Source organism: Hyperoodon ampullatus, assembly GCF_949752795.1.
Source record: "Hyperoodon ampullatus genome assembly, chromosome: 3".
NCBI classification, from domain to species: domain Eukaryota; kingdom Metazoa; phylum Chordata; class Mammalia; order Artiodactyla; family Ziphiidae; genus Hyperoodon; species Hyperoodon ampullatus.
The window spans coordinates 20,825,546-20,844,082 of record NC_136916.1 but is presented as its reverse complement, the minus strand read 5'-3'; the positions used below and the strand labels follow the sequence as shown (position 1 = coordinate 20,844,082).

At 46.2% G+C, this 18,537-nt stretch overlaps 1 protein-coding gene across 16 annotated transcripts in view; it reads left to right on the top strand.

Annotated features, from left to right (window-relative positions):
* Positions 1-18,537, top strand: part of CELF2 (CUGBP Elav-like family member 2) — a gene marked incomplete at its 5' end in the record, with an annotated part of 523,117 nt that overhangs the window by 434,504 nt on the left and 70,076 nt on the right. For all 16 annotated transcript variants that reach the window (XM_079700765.1, XM_079700766.1, XM_079700760.1 and 13 more), the window contains 2 exons: positions 3,634-3,682; positions 11,862-11,996. In XM_079700765.1, coding sequence (XP_079556891.1) covers positions 3,634-3,682; positions 11,862-11,996 — 184 coding nt within the window. The remainder of the gene's footprint in view (positions 1-3,633; positions 3,683-11,861; positions 11,997-18,537) is intronic.

Below are 18,537 nucleotides of genomic sequence, written 5' to 3'. Positions count from 1 at the left end.
CCAAGAAGGTCACGCACGGCGCTTTACATACATTATCTATATTGTCTTCAGAACATCGCTGGAGTAGGGTGACCACCCATTCAGATTCACCTTGGTCTGACAATCCAGATCTCTGTGAGGTTGACTTTTTCCCCCTTCAGAGGCCCAGAAAGACCGAAAGAAACCAAGTTCAAGTCCGCAGTGGGCGTAGCTACCACTGCTAAATTCCTGAGCCTTCTGGATAGTCTTAGGTCAGAATCAGAGCTCATTCTCTCAGCAGCAGCAGGAAAACCCAGAGTCAAGTCTTCGTGTAACACCCGTCTTAAAGCTCCATAGATAAAGCATGATGCGAGGGCAGAGGAAGATTACTTTCACCCAAGGGGATATTGCTGGCGCCTTCAACTGAGTGTCTGTCTGGTGCCTGCAGTGAGTGAAGCCTGCAGTTCATCATCATAGGCTCATAAGTCCAAATCCCGTGTTGGGCATTTTGGGGGGAAGCAATGTGGTTTGGGGGAATCGGCCCTGGATTAAGAGTAGGCAGCTTAGAATTCTGATCCCAGCTCTGTCATTAGCCATCTGTGTGTCCTTAGTGAAGTCACTTATTCCCTTCAGACCTATACGTTGAGAGCATTTGATGAAATGATTCCCAGGGCCCTCTGCAGCTTTAGAGTCAAATGATTCTGTCCTTACTGCTCCCAGGTTTCCTCCTCCAGACCTCCGTGTGCGTCACAGACGGATCTGAATGCTCACGGCACTCTCTCTGTGCTGCTTTTCTGATGCTGGTCACCGTCTTTTCTCCTTTATATATGTACCTATCAACGACCATGTTGGGTCAGCATCTTCCCAAGGGCAAGAGTCCTCCATTTCAATTTTGTGTCCTATATATAACGTTGGTACAATTATCTCTTGTCTCCTATCCCTTGAACCTGTGAATCTCATTTGAGTCTTTTCAGCTCATTGACCTGTTACAAGTCTTTCCTATCTGGAAAGGAAAGACCCCATCCCCATCCTCCTCCCCCATCCTCCACCGAGCCTCCTGTCTTCCCCACTTAGAGCTAATCTTCTTGAAATAGTTGTCTGCATTTCTCATATCAACTGTTACCTTTCCTGTTACTCTCCCGCTGCCTACGAGCTGGCATTCTGGCCCCTACCACCCAACAGAAACTGTTTTGATAAACTCCCTTAAAAAAAAAAAAAATTTGTATTGCCAAACCCAGAAGGATACTGGGGCGTTTTCATTGTAGCGTCTGAGAGCACTTGCTTTGACCATCACCTTGTTCTTGAAACTCCCTGCGTGGCTCCAGTGGGGCCAGCTGTTCTGCTCCTGCTTCTCTGGATGGCCCTTTGCTCTGTCCCTCTGAGACTCCTCTTCCTGGCTCTTCTCCACAGTTCTGCCCCTGGCTCTTGTCTCTCTTCACTCTGCATTTCCCTCTCTGGACAGTTTCAGCCACGCCTGGGGCTTCCGCCGCCTCCCAGAGCTGTCCCAACAGCTCGAAACCCACATTTCCAACTTCACCCCAAACGCAGCGTGTCCTGACCTGTGCCCATCAGTCTCTACACCCCCTCCCCAAACTGCTTTCTCGTGTTTTCCCTATTTAGGCAGTTGTATACAGGACACAACGTTACATATAGGACACAGAAGTGAAATGAATAGGCAATGATCCCACTACACATTTAGTTGTCCAGGCCTGGGGTTCCGCTGCCCCCTCATCCCTACAACCAGCCAGTTACCTCTGAGGTTTAGACCTTCCCTGCTTTACATGGGCTGTTGCAGTAGCCTCTTAACTGTCCTCCCTGCCTCCTGTGTCTCTCTTCTACCATCCATCCTCCATACTGCAGCCAAAAATGACTTTTCAAGGATGCACATGGGATCTCGTTGCCTTGCTCCTTAAATGTTCTATGCCTGATCGTTGACTTTTAGAGGAAATTTCAGCTCCTTAGCACGTGGGATCCTCTAAGACCTGGATGCTGGCTGCCCTGGCAGCCCCTTCTCGTGCCTTCTGCCCTCACACTGTGGGCTCCCTCCAGGAGGACTGAGGGCTTTCTCACCACGGTGTCCTTGTGTGGGGTCGTCCATTCGTTTCAAGGGCCACCCACTTCCTCTGCTGGCAAGTCCAACCAGCCCTTAGGACTCAAAGCAGATGGGCCCTTTGCCAAACTCCCCCTACCTCCCTCACCAGGCAGAATGAAGTATCTGCTCCCCTGGGCTCCCACAGCACCTTTTCTTAAAAGGCCGGTCTACTTACTGACTCCTGAGCATTCCATTCTCATGCTAGTCTCTTCTCTACAAATTGAGCATGTTAATGAGTGGAGTGGGAATACAAGTAGACCCCACAACTCTAGGCCTGTGTTCTGTGCATAAGAGCATCTTGCCTTTGAGAATAAACGAAGCAGCTCTGAATTATTCAGCCTCTTGTCCCCTGATACTGCTCCCTCTTACCTCTTCCTCTTGTGTGTTGAAGACCCTGGCAGGCATTAGGTGCACGTGGTCTCAACCGCCTGATAATCATTTCCCATCATTTCAGTGCCAGAGCCAAGTACCATTCCCCTTTCATTTCAATTAGATAAAGCCCAGAGCTGTGGCTGGCAAGTAAGGGAAGTCCACTGGGGAAATTAAAGGTTCAGAGAGAATAGGGCCCATTATAATAAAAGCATTTGCACAGCCACTGATTCCATCTACCCTGTGGCTGCGACGTTCCTTGGGGTAGGATGAAATATGAAGTAAGAGAACCCACGAAAGTCATTTGAGGCATTTATTTTAATTGGAAATGGTGGCAGCTTTCTGTGCTCTGCAGATCTTCACATCATGCACGGTGATGTGATTGGCATCGTTTAAAGAACCGTAGAGCAGCTTGTTCTGCCGCGATGCGGACTCTTGGTTCCCCTTTGTTTCAGGCGCTTTCTCCTCCTACGTATGTACTGAATGTGATCGTAAGCCCCTCACTCCCGCTTTTCCTCCTCCCGCCCTCTCTCCTTCCTTCCATTCTTTCGGTGCCTCTGCATTCCTGTTTCACACTTTGTGTTTAATAAAAATGGGATAGTGGCGCCTGGGATGGGATAACTGGTCGACCTTCAGATTACTCAGAACTCTAAGAAACAGCCATGCAGCAGACATAGAACGGCCAGAAGAAAAACAGATCATCTGTGTTTAAATTTGTAATAATACAAAATAACAATAACTTTTTTTTTCTATGCCCCATTCATTAAGCACATCACATGCATTTTCTCAGGTAGTTCTCACGGCCCTACTATGCAGGGGTCACCTCCATCTCGCAGATGAGGAGACTGAAGCTCAGAGAAGTTAAGACGCTTGCCCAAGGTCACGTAGTTGTAATGAATGGCAGAACCAGAATTACCTGTAAGATCCAGGCAGAAACCATACCATGAATGGCAGGACCAGGTTTTGAACTTGAGCCTGACTGCAAAGCCCACGTGTTAAAATACCATGTCACAGCACCCCGGGACTTACAAGTATCCTGTTGCTGAGCATCAAACACATGCTTGCATTTTAAGGTAGTTCATTTTAACTGTGAGAGGTCTCATTATTTACGTGCCCTTATAACAATATCAGTAGTCGTGTTGAATAGCATGGGATTTCTGAGACTGTTGAACAGTTGTTCAATCTGCCTTACTTTCTCACTTTTCTATTTTTAGATGCATCATCCCATTCAGATGAAACCTGCAGATAGTGAAAAATCAAACGGTAGGTGGTGACTGACTGTCTTCCTTTAATATCTGTTCCTTTAAGTGAAGACGTGAGGTGGGGGGGCGGGAAGAGCTGGCCCCCATTGCTGTTTCTCTGGGGAAGGCAGAGAGATGTGCTCCAGGAAACCTCCATTGCGGTGGGTACCTCGCCCTCCTGCCTCCTGTGTCTCTGGGGTAAAGACCTGTGAAGATGCTACAAGGAATGGCTTTCTGTGTCCCTGTTTGGGGCTTGCTCTGTGTGGCCACCCTGTGGCTATTGTTTACCTCCTCTGACAGCAGCTTGGGCACCTGATGGGGAGGCGTGACCTTATACTATGCAGAGAAGGTGAGTGAGAAGGGCATCGCCCACCAAGAATTGAGGCTGTCTTCCCCCCGCTTCCCTTTGGTCCTCTGGCTTTGCGACTGTCTCACTGCACTTTTCTCTAGGTTGTATCCATGCATTTGCATCCACATTCATTGAGAATTCCGTCAGCTGATTAAATACACATATAATCAGTGCAAAAAATATATATATATATGCATTTGATGAGGTGGGTGAAATAATTGAGACTTGCCTCTCCAACACACCGGAGGGTTGCTAACCCCATTTCTCTCTGAAGTTTTTGCTCCCACTTCTGCAAACCTTCTGTCCCTGTTTTGTTCTTTGGACTGGCTGCATCGTATGTTAAAGGAGTCGTCTACCTTCCTAGACCTCAGCCCTCTCCTGCCCCACAAGACTGACGTGGTCAGCATGGCCGCCTTCCTCTGGGCAGCCCTGCACCTCATTAATTAGTCATGGAGCAGAAGCCGTACACTTAGAGATCTGCATTCTCTGCCAATGTAAATTATGGCGGGGCTCTGCATCTCTCCACGAGGTACTTTCTTTTGCTAATTGTAGTGCATCCCATTTTCCGGCCCCATACACTAGACAGTTTCGAAAGAAATTCCACATCGTACGGTGGTGTCTGTCGGAGAATAGATGTTGGTGCTTTCCCCACCATCTCCTCATCAGCCACACGCTTCTCTGCAAGTCTAACTCCCTTTTTCCTACAGTACTTTATCACAGACATGGCGTTGACTGTCAGAGGGTCTAAAATCCACCCCTGCTTTGTTGTGGGTCTTGGTCCAGTCACCTCATTCCTTGACTTGACAGTTATTCATCGATTACTTATTGTGTGCCAGGCACGTTGCCAGAGGCTGGGACTGCAGCAGTGAATTTTTAAAAGAAGAAGAAAGGGACACAAAAGACACTGTCCCTTACCTGCTGGAACTCACATTCATTGTCACTAGTTTCAGTATCTAATAATCACTTAAAGACCAGACTTCAATCTCCTCATTCATAAAATGGGAATAATGCTAATTGCCTCTCATAGATGAGCTTTTTTTTAAGACTCATAGAAGATGTTTGTGACCGTGCTTTGTAAATGTTCGAACACTTCTATAAGATGTTGGTCAGTGTTCCCTGGCCTTTAGGGGCCTTCGCCGAGTGTGTCTGCCCAGGCAGAAGGCCATCTCCCCGTGCCGATTTGCTCCAGGAGTGCGTGTTACAATCTGTTCTCTTCCTCCTGGGAGAGAGGCGGGATGGATCTAGTATTTGTGGGGTGAATTCCATCAGTGAAGGTCATCCTGGCACATCCGGCCACCAGGAGATGCTCTCTGTCCTTTGGCCCCATAATTCTCCAAACTGTGTCAGGACACGGGCCATGGGATCAAAGTCTGCAGGAGGGGGTTCATCTGAACCTTAGGCCGCAGTGATAAAAACGTGACAAAAGAGAGAACCGAGTTGGAAATGTCTGACTTAAAATACCCAAAGAGTTGAACCGAGAAAGGGTTTCTTCTTCTGCATTTTCTCCTGTGCAGGTGCGAACCCTGACTGTCCACAGGGTAGCTGCCGGGAGGGCTCAGAATGGTCATCTGCCCTTGCTGTCCTCTGTCTCCTGTGGACACTGAGGGTAGTGTTTGCTTTGGATCTAAAACCACAGCAACAGAATCAAACTGATGTGGGCACACCCCATGTTGCACAATCTCAAAAGCCAAGCAGGATTGGGCTCTGTTTTACTAAGATGAGCAAATACCTAAAAATGCCATTTTTCAGGAAGCGCCCCAGGGTAGCAGGTGAAATCTATTTTGAGGAGCCCGGACTTGATCCAGACCCTGCACTTATTGGCTGTGACCTTGAGCAAGTTGTTTACTAACCTCACCCAGCCTCCGTCTCTCCCGCTGTAAGAGGGGCTCCGGAAGCCTAGTCTGTGCTCAGAGTCATCATGTAGTTAACACCCACAGAGCTTAGCGTAACACCTGGCACGTAGCCTGCGTGCAGCCTGCTCCATTGGTGGCGTAGCTCCAGCCGGTTGAGGTAGTTGTTTTGGTGCATCCTGAGAACAGAGGCCAGCCCTTCCAGCCTTGGGCTCTTCCTGCCAAAGCTTAGATCTGTACACCTGAAGGAAAACCCCCAAACCTTCTTGCTGGGCCGGCTGTCCCTTTGCTGGCAGATCTACCTTCATTTTCTGAATTTCCAGTAAAAAAGAAAAAGTCAAATAGTGTAAATGGACCAAAAGCTGCTTTGAAAGAGCTCTTCTTCACGGAGGCTCAGAGGGACCCCCCCACCTTGCATAGCCATGAGCAGACTTCAGGGTTGTCCTTGGACCTGATTGGAAGAATCAGGAGAAAGGTATCATTTCCCAAAGCCAGGGATAAAAGCTGCAAGCCTTTTCTGATTTCACATGACATTTTTAACAGGTAAGCATAGTTTCTGCAGCTCAGAGAGCACCAAGATTTCTTTGGCTCAGATGCTCGAAATAGCTCCTGTGCTTGTGAAAGAAGTATAACGAGCTCTAATTGCACTTTTTTTTGAGTTTGCTGACATTTATGGATGACACAAAGGACTCATCACAGTGAAACAGTTACTCTCTTCATTATCATTGTGTTCAGATTGCCCGAACTTCGTATTTGCTGAGCAAGACTCATCACAGATTCATTAGTGATGGACAAACGAATTCCGGAAAAGCAATCACTCTTGTAAGCTTTTGTCAGTGCAGGGATTCTGACAAAGCCCAGAAACGTTAGTCTGCTTATCTGCCCGGCACTTTACCCTTTTACTGAACGGGCTTCTGAAATCTCCATGGCTTCCTAGAACCTGCCCTTCCAATGGCTCTGATTTCAGCTGCAGCCTCTAGCACATTTATGTAAACTCCTAGCATCTTCCATTTCTTATGCTTCTACTGTGCCAGGTATCCAAAAAACGGATCCTCCTCTGGGTTGGCAATACCATGTCAGGGGCTTTGAGAAGAACACACTGAGTGTATACCCAGATTTCCACAGCACCCACCTTTTTTTGGTGATTTTTCCCTTACACCTAGTTGAGTGGATGGCACAGGAAGGGCATTGGAGGAGGCATGGATTATTTCAGGGACCAGCCACACTCACACACACAGTCACTCTTTTATCATTCTCTCTCTTGTCGGAGGGCCTGTTTTCCAGCTTTTAATCTTCTGTCACTGTGCAGAAAAAGCAACCAGCCGTGCGAGATTGAAAGTGAAAGGCAGTTGCTGGGTCTAAAGTCGGTCCAGCAGTGGGTGACAAGGAAGTCGTGGCGGTTGCCTTTGGTTCTGTTTTTGGGGTCTCGGGGGCTGGAGCCAGTGTTCACTGTGAGGTCACACTTCTGACTTGAAGGATTATTTTTGACTCTGTAGGCAGAGTACCAGGTCCCTCCTGCTTTAACCTCCAACCTCACAGCTTGTCAGGGTCCTTAGAGCCTTGAATCCAGAAATGCCATTTAAGACCGCCTCCACCCATCTCTTTCCTCAAGGCCTCTGAAACCCCCAGTGGCTGTGCATCAAGTTCCGAGCTCACAACAGGCAGGATGACCCGACGATGTCATCCTGGGGAGGGCAAGGCCTGTAGAGATAGGAATCCAGGGTGTTCCCGTGCAGTCACTTGCTGATGTACTAGAAGATGAAGAAATCATTTTGAAATTCAAAGTAGAGAGACCCGTGGATTCGGAGGCCGTAATTAAATGCCATATGTTAGCACTAACACACTGAAAAGTTGTTAATTAATTCAGGCCGCCCCGAATCCAGGTGTGACTTTGACAGATTGTACACCGGTGTGTTAGCACGGACTTACAATCAGGGGGGTTTTAAAAAATGAAGTTTCTAGTCCCTGAACTTAAAAAAGTCCCCACTTATATTTAATATTAACCCCTTCTCATTTATACCACGGAAGGGGAGCCGGCAGACGTCACTGGTATGAATCCACTTTCAGTTCTGCTACTGTTACTGACGGCAGCAACCCTACCTGTGCAGCACGTGGTATATGAAGTATTTCCCCTCATTCATTCATTGGTTATCCTAAAGGAAAACAGACTTTTTCTTTAGGGGACAAACACCTTGTCTTTTCTTTCTTTTTTTTTTTTTTTTTTTAGTTCCCCTAAAGCACTTAGCAGAATACTGTGAATATGGTAGGTTTATCTAAGCAATTGGCATTCTTGTGGATTGAAAAAACTGGTGAGACACTTAACTGCCCATGAATACTTAGGAAAAGCCCGCCAGGAAATTCATCAAACATTGATGAAAAAGTTAAGTGATTTCAAGATAATTAAGTTTATTTAAAATGTTGACAAAGCTGTTTAGCGATCCTTAGAATGGGGATCCTAGGAATAAAAATTTTCACTGGAAGATCGGGAAAACTCACTGAGAGGAAAGCTGGATATTTTTAGTTATTCCCATTTTGCCATTAAAGCAAACAAGGCCCAACTGTTAAAACCACAGAGCTACTTTGGCTTGCAGAAGGTTGCCAACGTCCAGGTTCCTTTATACATGCACACACGTGCCAACACACACACACAGGAAAGGAAGTTAGCACTTTCAATAGCATATGGATGGTACAGATTTTCTTTTCTTTTCAGCTGATACTTGTTAATGAAAAAAGTGACAGTTATCTTTCATCTCCCTGCCTGAGTTTACCCCTTCATTGTGCCGAGGAAGTCAGGATTTCTTCGTAAATGGTTTCCATTTTTTGTAAATCGTCTTAGGGAAGAAGTCATACTTGAGCTTCTCAGGGGCTGCGCATTTAGTTGACTATAGCATCCCGCACCCTGAAGCTCAAACCCTGAAAATTGTCTTCGCTAAATACCGTCATGATAGGTTTATCAGGGAAACCAAGGACCAACTGGGACTTTATCCTTTGCTTTTGTTTGAAAGAATGAAAACCTGATTCTTCAGGATAAGAAGAAATACAACAGAAATTTTTTTCTACTCATCAAGGTGTCATCCATAGCTTCCTGGGGGTAGGAGTCCCAGAGATGAGGGCAGGAAGGGATCAGGGCGGGGGCATCAGCCCCGTTTCCGCCAGTCCCATCCATTCCCCTTCTGCTTCAAGGGAATGCCATGTGCCCTCAGGGCCACTGGAGTCCTCGCATGCTGAAGAGTCTGGCGTTGCACTGGAGGTCCAAGGCTCCCGTTGGAAAGAAAGCACCTCTTCTGGGGCATCTGATGCTTCTAATTCTTAGACCCCAGTGCCAACACAGCCCTCAACTTACTATGCTTTCACCAGTTCCTAGTAGATCATTGGTAGTCCACTTACTCTGACAGGAGAAAGAAGGACTTCTTAAATTTAAAAATCTTCATCTGCATAAAGCAACTGGAGTCCTCAGGAGCCTCTGCTGAGGAATCAGAGCCAGTGACACCCACTTTCTCCTTGAGGAAGCTCAACACAGGCGGTGGCCCTGGACCACCTGTGACCTTCCTTCTGCATCAAGCCCCTCTCTGCAGATGAAGCAGAAAATGGTCCATATTGTGCTTCAATCAGGCTGCCTTCCTCCGTCCACCACAAAGACAGTCCTTATTCATTCCTGACTCTGCACCTTGTCCGGTTAGTATGTGATGCCCCCAGCACACTACCAGTCCATCCAGACCCTGCCCGTGCTTCTTAAAGTCTGGTTTCAATTCCACATCTAACGTCAAGCCTTTCTCAAACTCTGGTACCTGATTCATAGTTTACAAGGATTGTGTAATTGTGGTTTTCAACCTGTATTCTTTGGAGCCCTCGTTTCTCTGCGTTGTCTTGGGAGCCGCCACCAGTGTGGAGAGAGAGGCTGGGTAGAAAGCGATGCTGAAGTCCATGTTCAAGTGCTTCATTCAGTCAAAGCATGTAACCAGGCTGCCTTCTCTCCACCACTTGAGAGAGAAAGGAAAGAGAAGAGGAAAAAGAATTAAGTTGAAACCTTCATTCTATGGATGACAAGACTGAGGTCCCCAGAGGTCAGCTCGTCCTCCAAGGTCACCCATCACCTTCATGGCAGCTCTGGAACGAGGACCAGGGTCTCCCAGTCACAGCACTGCCCTACCCTCCCAGCCTCATCTGCCTCCTCTGGACTTGCCAGAAACACAGGAGAGTGAGCAGAACCCTGGGCTGAAGAAGGTACCAGATCCTGGTGCAGGTTAGGCCACCTCCTTGTAGAATGATCCTTGGCCAGATCCTTCCCCCTGCTGGGCCTTAGCATCTCTTTAGAGTCAGACAAAACGTCTTTCAAGTCTGTTACTTCCGGCCTGGGATTCTACAACTAGGAGCTCTTAGCCCCTCAGCGCCACCCTTGTCCAATATAGTAGTCACATGCAGCTTTTAAATTTTAAATTAGATAAAATTACATCACATGAAATTTTCACTTTCTCGATCACACTAGCCACCTTTCAAGTGCTCAGTGGCCACACATGGCTTTCGCTACTGGGGTGGACGTTACAGACCAAACTTTTCCTCGAGTTCTACTGGACAGAGCTGCTTCAGAGTAAACGAGTCTCTGTTCCATTATAGATCTTCCGTCCCGGCTCCTGGAAGACACAGACTAGGGATTCTGACTTAGGTACCCGAAGCAACTGGCCCTGGCAAGTCTAGAATACACTCTTGCCAGTTAAATGATAATCAGACACTTACTGTCCAGAAAAAGAGTAAGAGAAACAGAAATAAAAGCCAATTAAATAGCAATGACAAGATTATAATACAGATATAAAATGATCCCGTAAGCTAGGACTTTCTGAAGTGTTGGTGTAGCCGGCTATCTTTCTTTCTTTCTTTTTTTTTTTTTTTTCTAATTCTAAGAAATGGATTGAAAGGAAACATGGGAAATAAGCAAGACTTCTCCCTGAGGGCTTCTAGGACGATCTTTTGTTCTCTCTCCTACAAACGGCTCCAAACACTGTCTTGAAATCCATAATAATCGTGCCTTTGAGGCTGAGTGTAGGCCAGTTATCCTGAGCACAAGCATGTCAGTTTAGGGAAACAGACCTCCAAGGTCATCAGAGGTAAACCTTCCCTAGTCTTTACCCGCTGACAGCTTCCAAGGTTAGAATTTGCAGGTTGTTGCCCTGACGCCCAAAAGGCATTTCTGTTCATCAAGAATCCTACCTCCAAGTGGGCAGAATAGCATTATTTCTTCCTTGTTCTTTTTTTGGTAATGGGTTTCACCCTGAGATTGGGGCCACCCTGACATGATTCTCAAATAACTGCAGCCCCACTCACTTGACTACAGTTGCCTTCAGCTTTAGTTGTAAGGTGCAGACCACATGTGCTGACCTGGGTAGGGCTACATAGCCAGTGCTATGGACAGAAGGCCCCTTAACCAGCTCTCTGGAGAAATTCACATCCCTCCTGTCTCCTGTTCTCATCTGGACCAGTGGGGACAAAGCTATATGAAATCAGGGAAGGAGAATGTTTTCTTCCATTGAATCCTTTGTTAAAAGTTTTGTTTATCAATTTTCCACTATATCTGTTTCTGTTATTTTTCCTCTCCCGATCTTTCTCTTTCGCTGTCACTCAAGTTAAAAGAACATCTACCCCCCCAAAAAAATCAAATTAAAATCTGTATCCCAAAATATCTCTATGGGACAGTAGCATTTAGCAGTTACTTAGAACTTTAACATTTTAGTAAACATATTACTGTTTCCAAATGGGGGAAAAGGACTTAAAAACAGTGTTTCGTGTCCTTTGAAGATGTTTTATTGATAAACAAGCTCCCAGTGTTGGAATAGGAGCTGAGATACCGAGCAAGGGTGGGGAGAGCCAAGACGGCACGTGTGGAGGAGGAAGGTGGCCTGGGTGTCTGAAGAGTTAGCCTCGGGACCCAGTCGGAGGTGGTGATGACGTATTGATTACGAGGAAGAAGGTGAAGTGGCCTTGGCTCATTCATTATTTCTCTCTCCTAGCCGTGGAAGACAGAAAGTTGTTCATAGGAATGGTTTCGAAGAAATGTAATGAGAACGATATCCGGGTGATGTTCTCTCCATTTGGCCAGATAGAAGAATGCCGGATCCTCCGGGGACCCGACGGGCTGAGTCGAGGTGAGTGTGCTCTCTGCAGAGTCTCTGCCCTTAAGTGCTAATTGGAGCTCTGTGTCCCAGTCAAGGTAGACGTAGCTCCCACATGCAGCAAGAGGTCACCCTGGGATACGTCCTGCGGGACGAAGTTATCCAACCCAAACTTTTCACTGTAGCTGGAATGATCACCTTTTATTTCTCAAGTCAGGAAGGTCCTAGTGGCAGCATATTAGCCCAGGTTATCACTGTCAGACGAGAGGCCCACAGGCTGCCCTGCCGTTACACATCCCTTTTCAGTCTCAGATTGAAGGAGCTTTAGGAGGTATGAGGGAGAGATGCGGAGGGCGAGAGAAAATGTTTGCTGCTCGCATCTTAGTCTTCGGGCTTTCTGCTTGTGCCTGGGAGAATGTTGAGCATGTAGGCCTCTTGACAGAAATAAACCAAGAAAAAAGGCCCCTGTCCCCGCATCGTGTAGGTACAGACTCAGGGTAACGTACCCAGGCCTGTCTCAGGGCGTTAGAGTTTTATGGCAAAGAGCAAAGCTCCTGGAGTCCTAAACACAGGGGTCCATTAAGTGACAGAGAAGTGACTTCGTCCAGGAGAAGATGGTAGGTTCTTCGTCACCGTGATAAGAGGCAAAGGCTGGGGCTTTGAGCGCGGATGAAAACCAGTGTTTCCGCGAGCAGCCACACAAGGTAGCTGGAGATGACTCTCTTCTGTCCACATTTACCTCCCCCTCTGACGGACCCACACGCCTCCCTCCTTAAACCGCTTATAAGGCTTGTCACCGTGTTCCCAGCCATCTGACTGGTTTCCTGAGTCAGCCCAGGAGGCCCAGGGGAAGACGCACATGGAAAACACATTTCTCCATTCTCGTAAGAAATCTGTCTTTTTGCAACACAGAGAGGATTTCATTCAATTGTAATGGGGTTTCCAGGGCAACTTCCACAGGGCTAATTAGAAATGTCTTTACATTCCCCATCTCTGGTTCTGGGACTGCACTGCCCGCACCCCATGTTGAAAGAAGAGGTTAAGCCTTAAGTATCAAGGCACTAGTTTTCATTCATCTCCCTGGTCTTACGTAAACTGAGCGCCCTGGGAGGAAGAACATTTGTTCTTTTGACTTTTAGACATAAAGCTTCATGATGTCAACTGCTAGAATCGAAGACACAGGGAACAAAAGTTTTCCACCTCCCTCCACCTCCAAAGCCCTGAAACGGAGGTAATCTCGAGGAAAACTAGGAGGGGGAGGAATGACTCCAAGCTTGTGATCCCTATATTTTCTTCTGAAGGTGGTTTTTAAAAAAAAGAGGAGGAGGAGGCCTGGAAATGACACTTAACACTCACTGAAAGATGGGCGTCTAAAAGCTGAGCAAGACATGATGTTGAGTGGGGTCCCTAAACAGCAGACCCAGTGCCTCAAGCTAATCTGTCACTTACCACGTGTGCCTTTACCAGTGTCACCCAAAATAGTTCCTTGTCCTGGGCACCCGCATCGCCTCTGGTTCCCATCCAGCCTCACAGGCAGAAGGATACCAGGATTTCTATCCTGGGTCCCTCTGTGCCATCCTGGAGATACGCACCAGGAGAGCTTATCATCACATCTGATCCAGGAGAGGTAGATAGGTAGACAGACCAGGAGAGCGAATACCACGGGAAAAAGCAGTGGGGCTGAGGAGGAATTAAGTAGGCAAGAAAGACAAAAGAATATTTTTGCGATCCCTTTTCTGCTGCCAATTTAGTCATAAGAACCACTATTCTCTCCCTGTGACTATTCTCAGTCACAGCTTCCATGTTATCATTGCACTTTTGCATTTGCCAAGGTGTACAGCATGGAGAAAGAACCGATAGGCATAGGGAAATGTATAGTGCCTTAGAGGTCAGTGACCCTGGGCCCCAGTCCCAGAACTTCTCCTGACGTGAATCGTGGGCGTGATCCATTCATTTTCCTATCTCTGCCCTCAGTTTCCACACTTGAAAGTGGCAGCAGTCTAAATATCTGCCCTGCTTCTCTGATAGATAGGTCGTGATTAGCTACTGCCATGGTAGGTTTTTTGTAGAAGCAGGCCATCCATAGTGTTTCATAGAGACCTTGACTATGAAGTAGGAATGCTGGACTTCTGTTTTCCCTCTGCTGATTTACAAACTGATTCTCTGCCTCCATTTCTCCATCTGTCCAGTGGGGACAGTGATGAAGAGCATTGGTGCCTAGAGATCCTTGAGCATATGTTAGCTATTTTTGCAGATGAGATTTTTAAAATGGTCAAAACTTTCATAGGAAAGGGTGTCAAGACACTGTACTTGATGGGAGAACCTGACCAATTCCATCTGCCATTTGGTTGATGAACCAGCACTTGACACCAGAAGCAGCCTATTTCTGAAACAAGTGATGGGAGCACTTTCATCAATATTTTATGCAACTGCTGGTTCAATGTAAAGACTAGAATCCTCCTCCCTGCCCCCCCTTTTTCTTAACAGAAAAATAGTTTCTGATTTTCTGGCAAACGGATGAGAATTCCCTGTGGCAAAAAAGAAAATACTCATTTATTCTCATTTGTTCTGAGATATAAAGACAGACAGTGTTGCATTTTTCAATTAGCAGGAACCAGGGACTCCTGGGTACTGGGGACTGCTCCTAAATCAGTGATTTGTTGAAAGAACAGTTCTCTTTCATGCTACTCTTTTGCTTTCATTAAAGAATTGTCGTTTTCAATCAAATATTAATAAGTGTGGCGCTGCAGATCAGGGGCGCTCAGCATTTCTGGTCTCCATGCCTGTTGCTGGCTCAGCTGTTTACAAAATAAATAAAAATGAAGTGAAATGAAAGCTTGGCTGCTCTGAAAAGTACCTTGTAATACTAAACCAGGGTATAAATTAGTCAGTAGGAAAGGATTTAAATCGAACCATTTGATTATGATGAGGGAGAGGTGCCCTTGAGTGGTGGTTCACTTTTTTGTTTTTGCTTTTGCCCAGTTCAGCTACAAAAAGGAAGACAGAGGAGGCAGTTAGTAGCCCTGGGTCCCCAGCAGGCGTCTCATGTCGTTCATTCTCTGCCACATCAGTAGTTGACATTCCTACCTGGCAGGTGTTAAGCTGAGGTTCCTCCAGGCTGTTGATTCAGTACCCCTGCCCCACATCAGAGTAGTGGGCTGCCAGGACCCACATCTTTGTACCTATTTATCCCTGCTATACTTTCAGTTAGAATCACTGTTTTTAAAAAAAAAGAAAAAAGAAAAAAAATCATGATCTACACATTGGCAAGAAAGACTATTTTAAAAGTCCCATAGTTATTCACCAGCACCCAGATCTGTGCCATGTTTTAAGATGGGACCTCTCTGCCCCATCCCACTGGGAAATCGTCACACCTATACATGGACAGCACCTGCCAAGCCTGTTGAAACCACTCAACAAGCATTAGGACTCTGCCTCACTTTGCGCTGTATGCCCACATCTAAACGTGCATTTTTCCCCCCTTGGGGGGCAGTAACCCATTCTGCCGTTTTTTTCTGATTTGGAAAACCTGGTTTGAGATGCTTTCAAGCCCCTCATGATACTCAGATCCTTCTACAGTGGCAGATCCACCTCTCAGGCCCGCTGTGTGAGCCTTCATTGAGAAAGCAAGCCAGGGTAGCACACGCCCACACGTGGCAAGTGAAATGAGATGTTTGCTCTCAGAATCAAAGCTTGAGGCTTCTGAGCCAACATATTTACTGGACAGTGTCACCTTAGCATGTTGATTTCCTAAAATACCCATGTTCTCACTTACCCACAGTCCCACAGTCAGATTAGACTATTTGGGTACAATCTGCCAGGTTTGCTGCACCATAGCAACTGAATATCTGTAACTCAGAGACAATGAAGGGGTTGATTTCATTTTTCTTTCCCATAAACTGCAGTCAAATCTTCACTGCCATTTAAGGTAACTTTCTGCTAGTTTAAGAATATTCCAGCTGTGTTTATGGTGTTCCAGCATTCTCCTGCCAAAACCTTTGACAAATGAATTGGCGGTATCTTCAGGGATGTTAGCGACCACAGACTGGATTTAGCCATTAAATCCTCATTTATTTTCGTTATATCTGATCAGGATATTGGGAGAGGGCTTTTGACTTTTAAAACATACATGGAGAGGACTCAGTTTTGATCGTGACATTTTAGTCTTGCCCACGTGGTACCCAAATGTTCAGATATGTGGAAACCTTTATCAGATGCCCCCTGGGTTATTAAATGCATCTTGTCATGCTGCTCTGGGTACAATCTTCCAGCCTCATCTCAGGGATGAGATTTTTGCCAACTGTTAAGTCCTAGTCTGCACTCAGCCTCAGGTGCCATGAATGAAAGATCTCTCCGTGCCAGTTTTAAATAAACTCACCCCGTGTTGGGGATTGCACATTAGAGTATTATTTTTGATGCGCCAATGTTATAGCATATGTTTAAACCCTGCCATTGCTCAAAAGATACTGAGAGGAAAAATTGGCTGCGTTAAGATCTTTCTACAGCTGAAGAGGAATTTATAAACAAGTTTTCCATAGGCTGAAATCTTCTCAGCCACACAAGTTATTTTAAATTATGCTTCCTTCAGTTAAAATATAGCAGCTGTTGCTCCTCTTTCAAAGAAGCAGCAGAAAAGCAAGAGACCCTGGCATCATTGTATGTGCTTTTAAAAGTGCCTCTACTTTTTTCATTACTTTCTCTCTCTCTCTCTCCCCCCCTTCTTTTTGATGCAGAGCAAGAATTCATTTAGTTCTCTCAAAATTCTCATGTAGCCTAGAGAAAAGGTAGAACACCTGAGTTAAGATATCCTTTCAACTGAAATGACAAGTGTAATAGCTGGGTTCCAAAATCTGCTCTGTGACAGGGCTCTGTGCTTTCCTTAGATCCTGTCTGTAGGAGGAAATGACTTTGAGAAACCTTTCCCCAGTCAATCATTTATCTATTTTAGCAGCAAGAAGACAACCTCACTGAAATAGGAGGAATTCAGCTCCTTTCATTTCTGTGAGCAATCTCTGACACTCTGAAAGTGGAGACAATAAATAGTGGCAAGCTAAATTACAGGTTGGACACATTTACAGAGGGAATTTTTGCCTTTTTTTTTTTTTTTTTTTTTTTGCTATTATGTATTTGGAAGCTTTGAGACAGTAATATATGGGCTATCTTACCCCACCCCCAAAATTGTCTTGGTACCTTTGTTGTCTTGGTACCTGTATTTTTTTTCTCCCAATCTAAGTTCTCCAGCATTTTGGTCGGTCACCAGCATGCGCAACAGTCTAGAACAGTTGAGGGCTGACCCTATAAGATCAGAGCAGTTGTCCATCAAGACCCAGTAGACTCTGCTGTACCCAGAAGCCCATCTTTAGAGAGAGAAGAGGACAACTGACCTAAGTCATTTCTGTCCAGCGGGAAGTCATCTGGCTGGTTTGTAGAAGAAGCCAGCAGCCCATTTTGACTGTAGGAGCTTGTGTCACCCTACGTTAGTGAAAAGCGCAGATTTGAGGGCCCACCCCAAAGCCAGTGTTTTCAGTGGTGCTGAAAAGGAAATGAAAATCTAGCCAGGACCTCCTGTTTTAGAGAAGTTACAAAGGTTAACTGGCTACCAACCCATATGGAACATTTGGTTCTGAAGTTCCTTAGCTTCATCCAGAGCGGCAGAAGAGAGTGAATCTTTCAGCACGTGCTCCCATTTAATAAATGACAGTAATTTTCTCCCTTAAGTAATTGAACACAGCACCCAGTAGGGGACTTGACAGAGCCCCTAGGAGGCAAGTTCTCTCTTACAGCACCACTGCCAGTAGAATAAAAAAGTTAAAGGAGTCATCAGATTTGTCAGATCATTTTTTGGATGGGATGAGGATTGTATAATTAGAAGCATCAGTCAGCCTTTTAATTGCAGGTTTCATAGAGGAAGGGGCAATGGTTCGAGTTTATAGAGAGATCATTTCATTGTTCTCGTGCTAAGACTTTTCTTTTGAGACCTGTTAATTGCTCGATCTTTCTCCGGAAGTTACTTACAAAAGGTCTGCCTGCTCTGAAATTGTGGTAAATGCATAAACTCTGCCTTATTGATTTTTGTTGACATTTTACATTTTTTTATGCATTCTTAACCTCCGTTTAGAAGCTGTTGGTTTGGCACATGCTCCCAGATAATAAGAGCAAGCAAAGTGAATGAAACAGGCTTCTTGACTCTTAAAAGCAGAGTTAGTGGGGCTTCCCTGGTGGCGCAGTGGTTGAGGGTCCGCCTGCCGATGCAGGGGACGCAGGTTCGTGCCCCGGTCCAGGAGGATCCCACGTGCTGTGGAGCGGCTGGGCCGGTGGGCCGTGGCCGCTAAGCCTGCGCATCCGGAGCCTGTGCTCTGCAGCGGGAGGGGCCGCGGTGGTGAGGGGCCCGCGTACCGCAAAAAAAAAAAAAAAAAAAAAGTTAGTCTGGGCTTCCTATGGCCTCAAATATTCCTCCATTAGATGATTTGCTTGTGCCTCTACTGTAGCCTCCAGACAGGAAATGAAGGGACTTCCCCGGCGGTCCAGTGGTTAGGAATCTGCACTTTCACTGCCGAGGGCACAGGTTTGATCC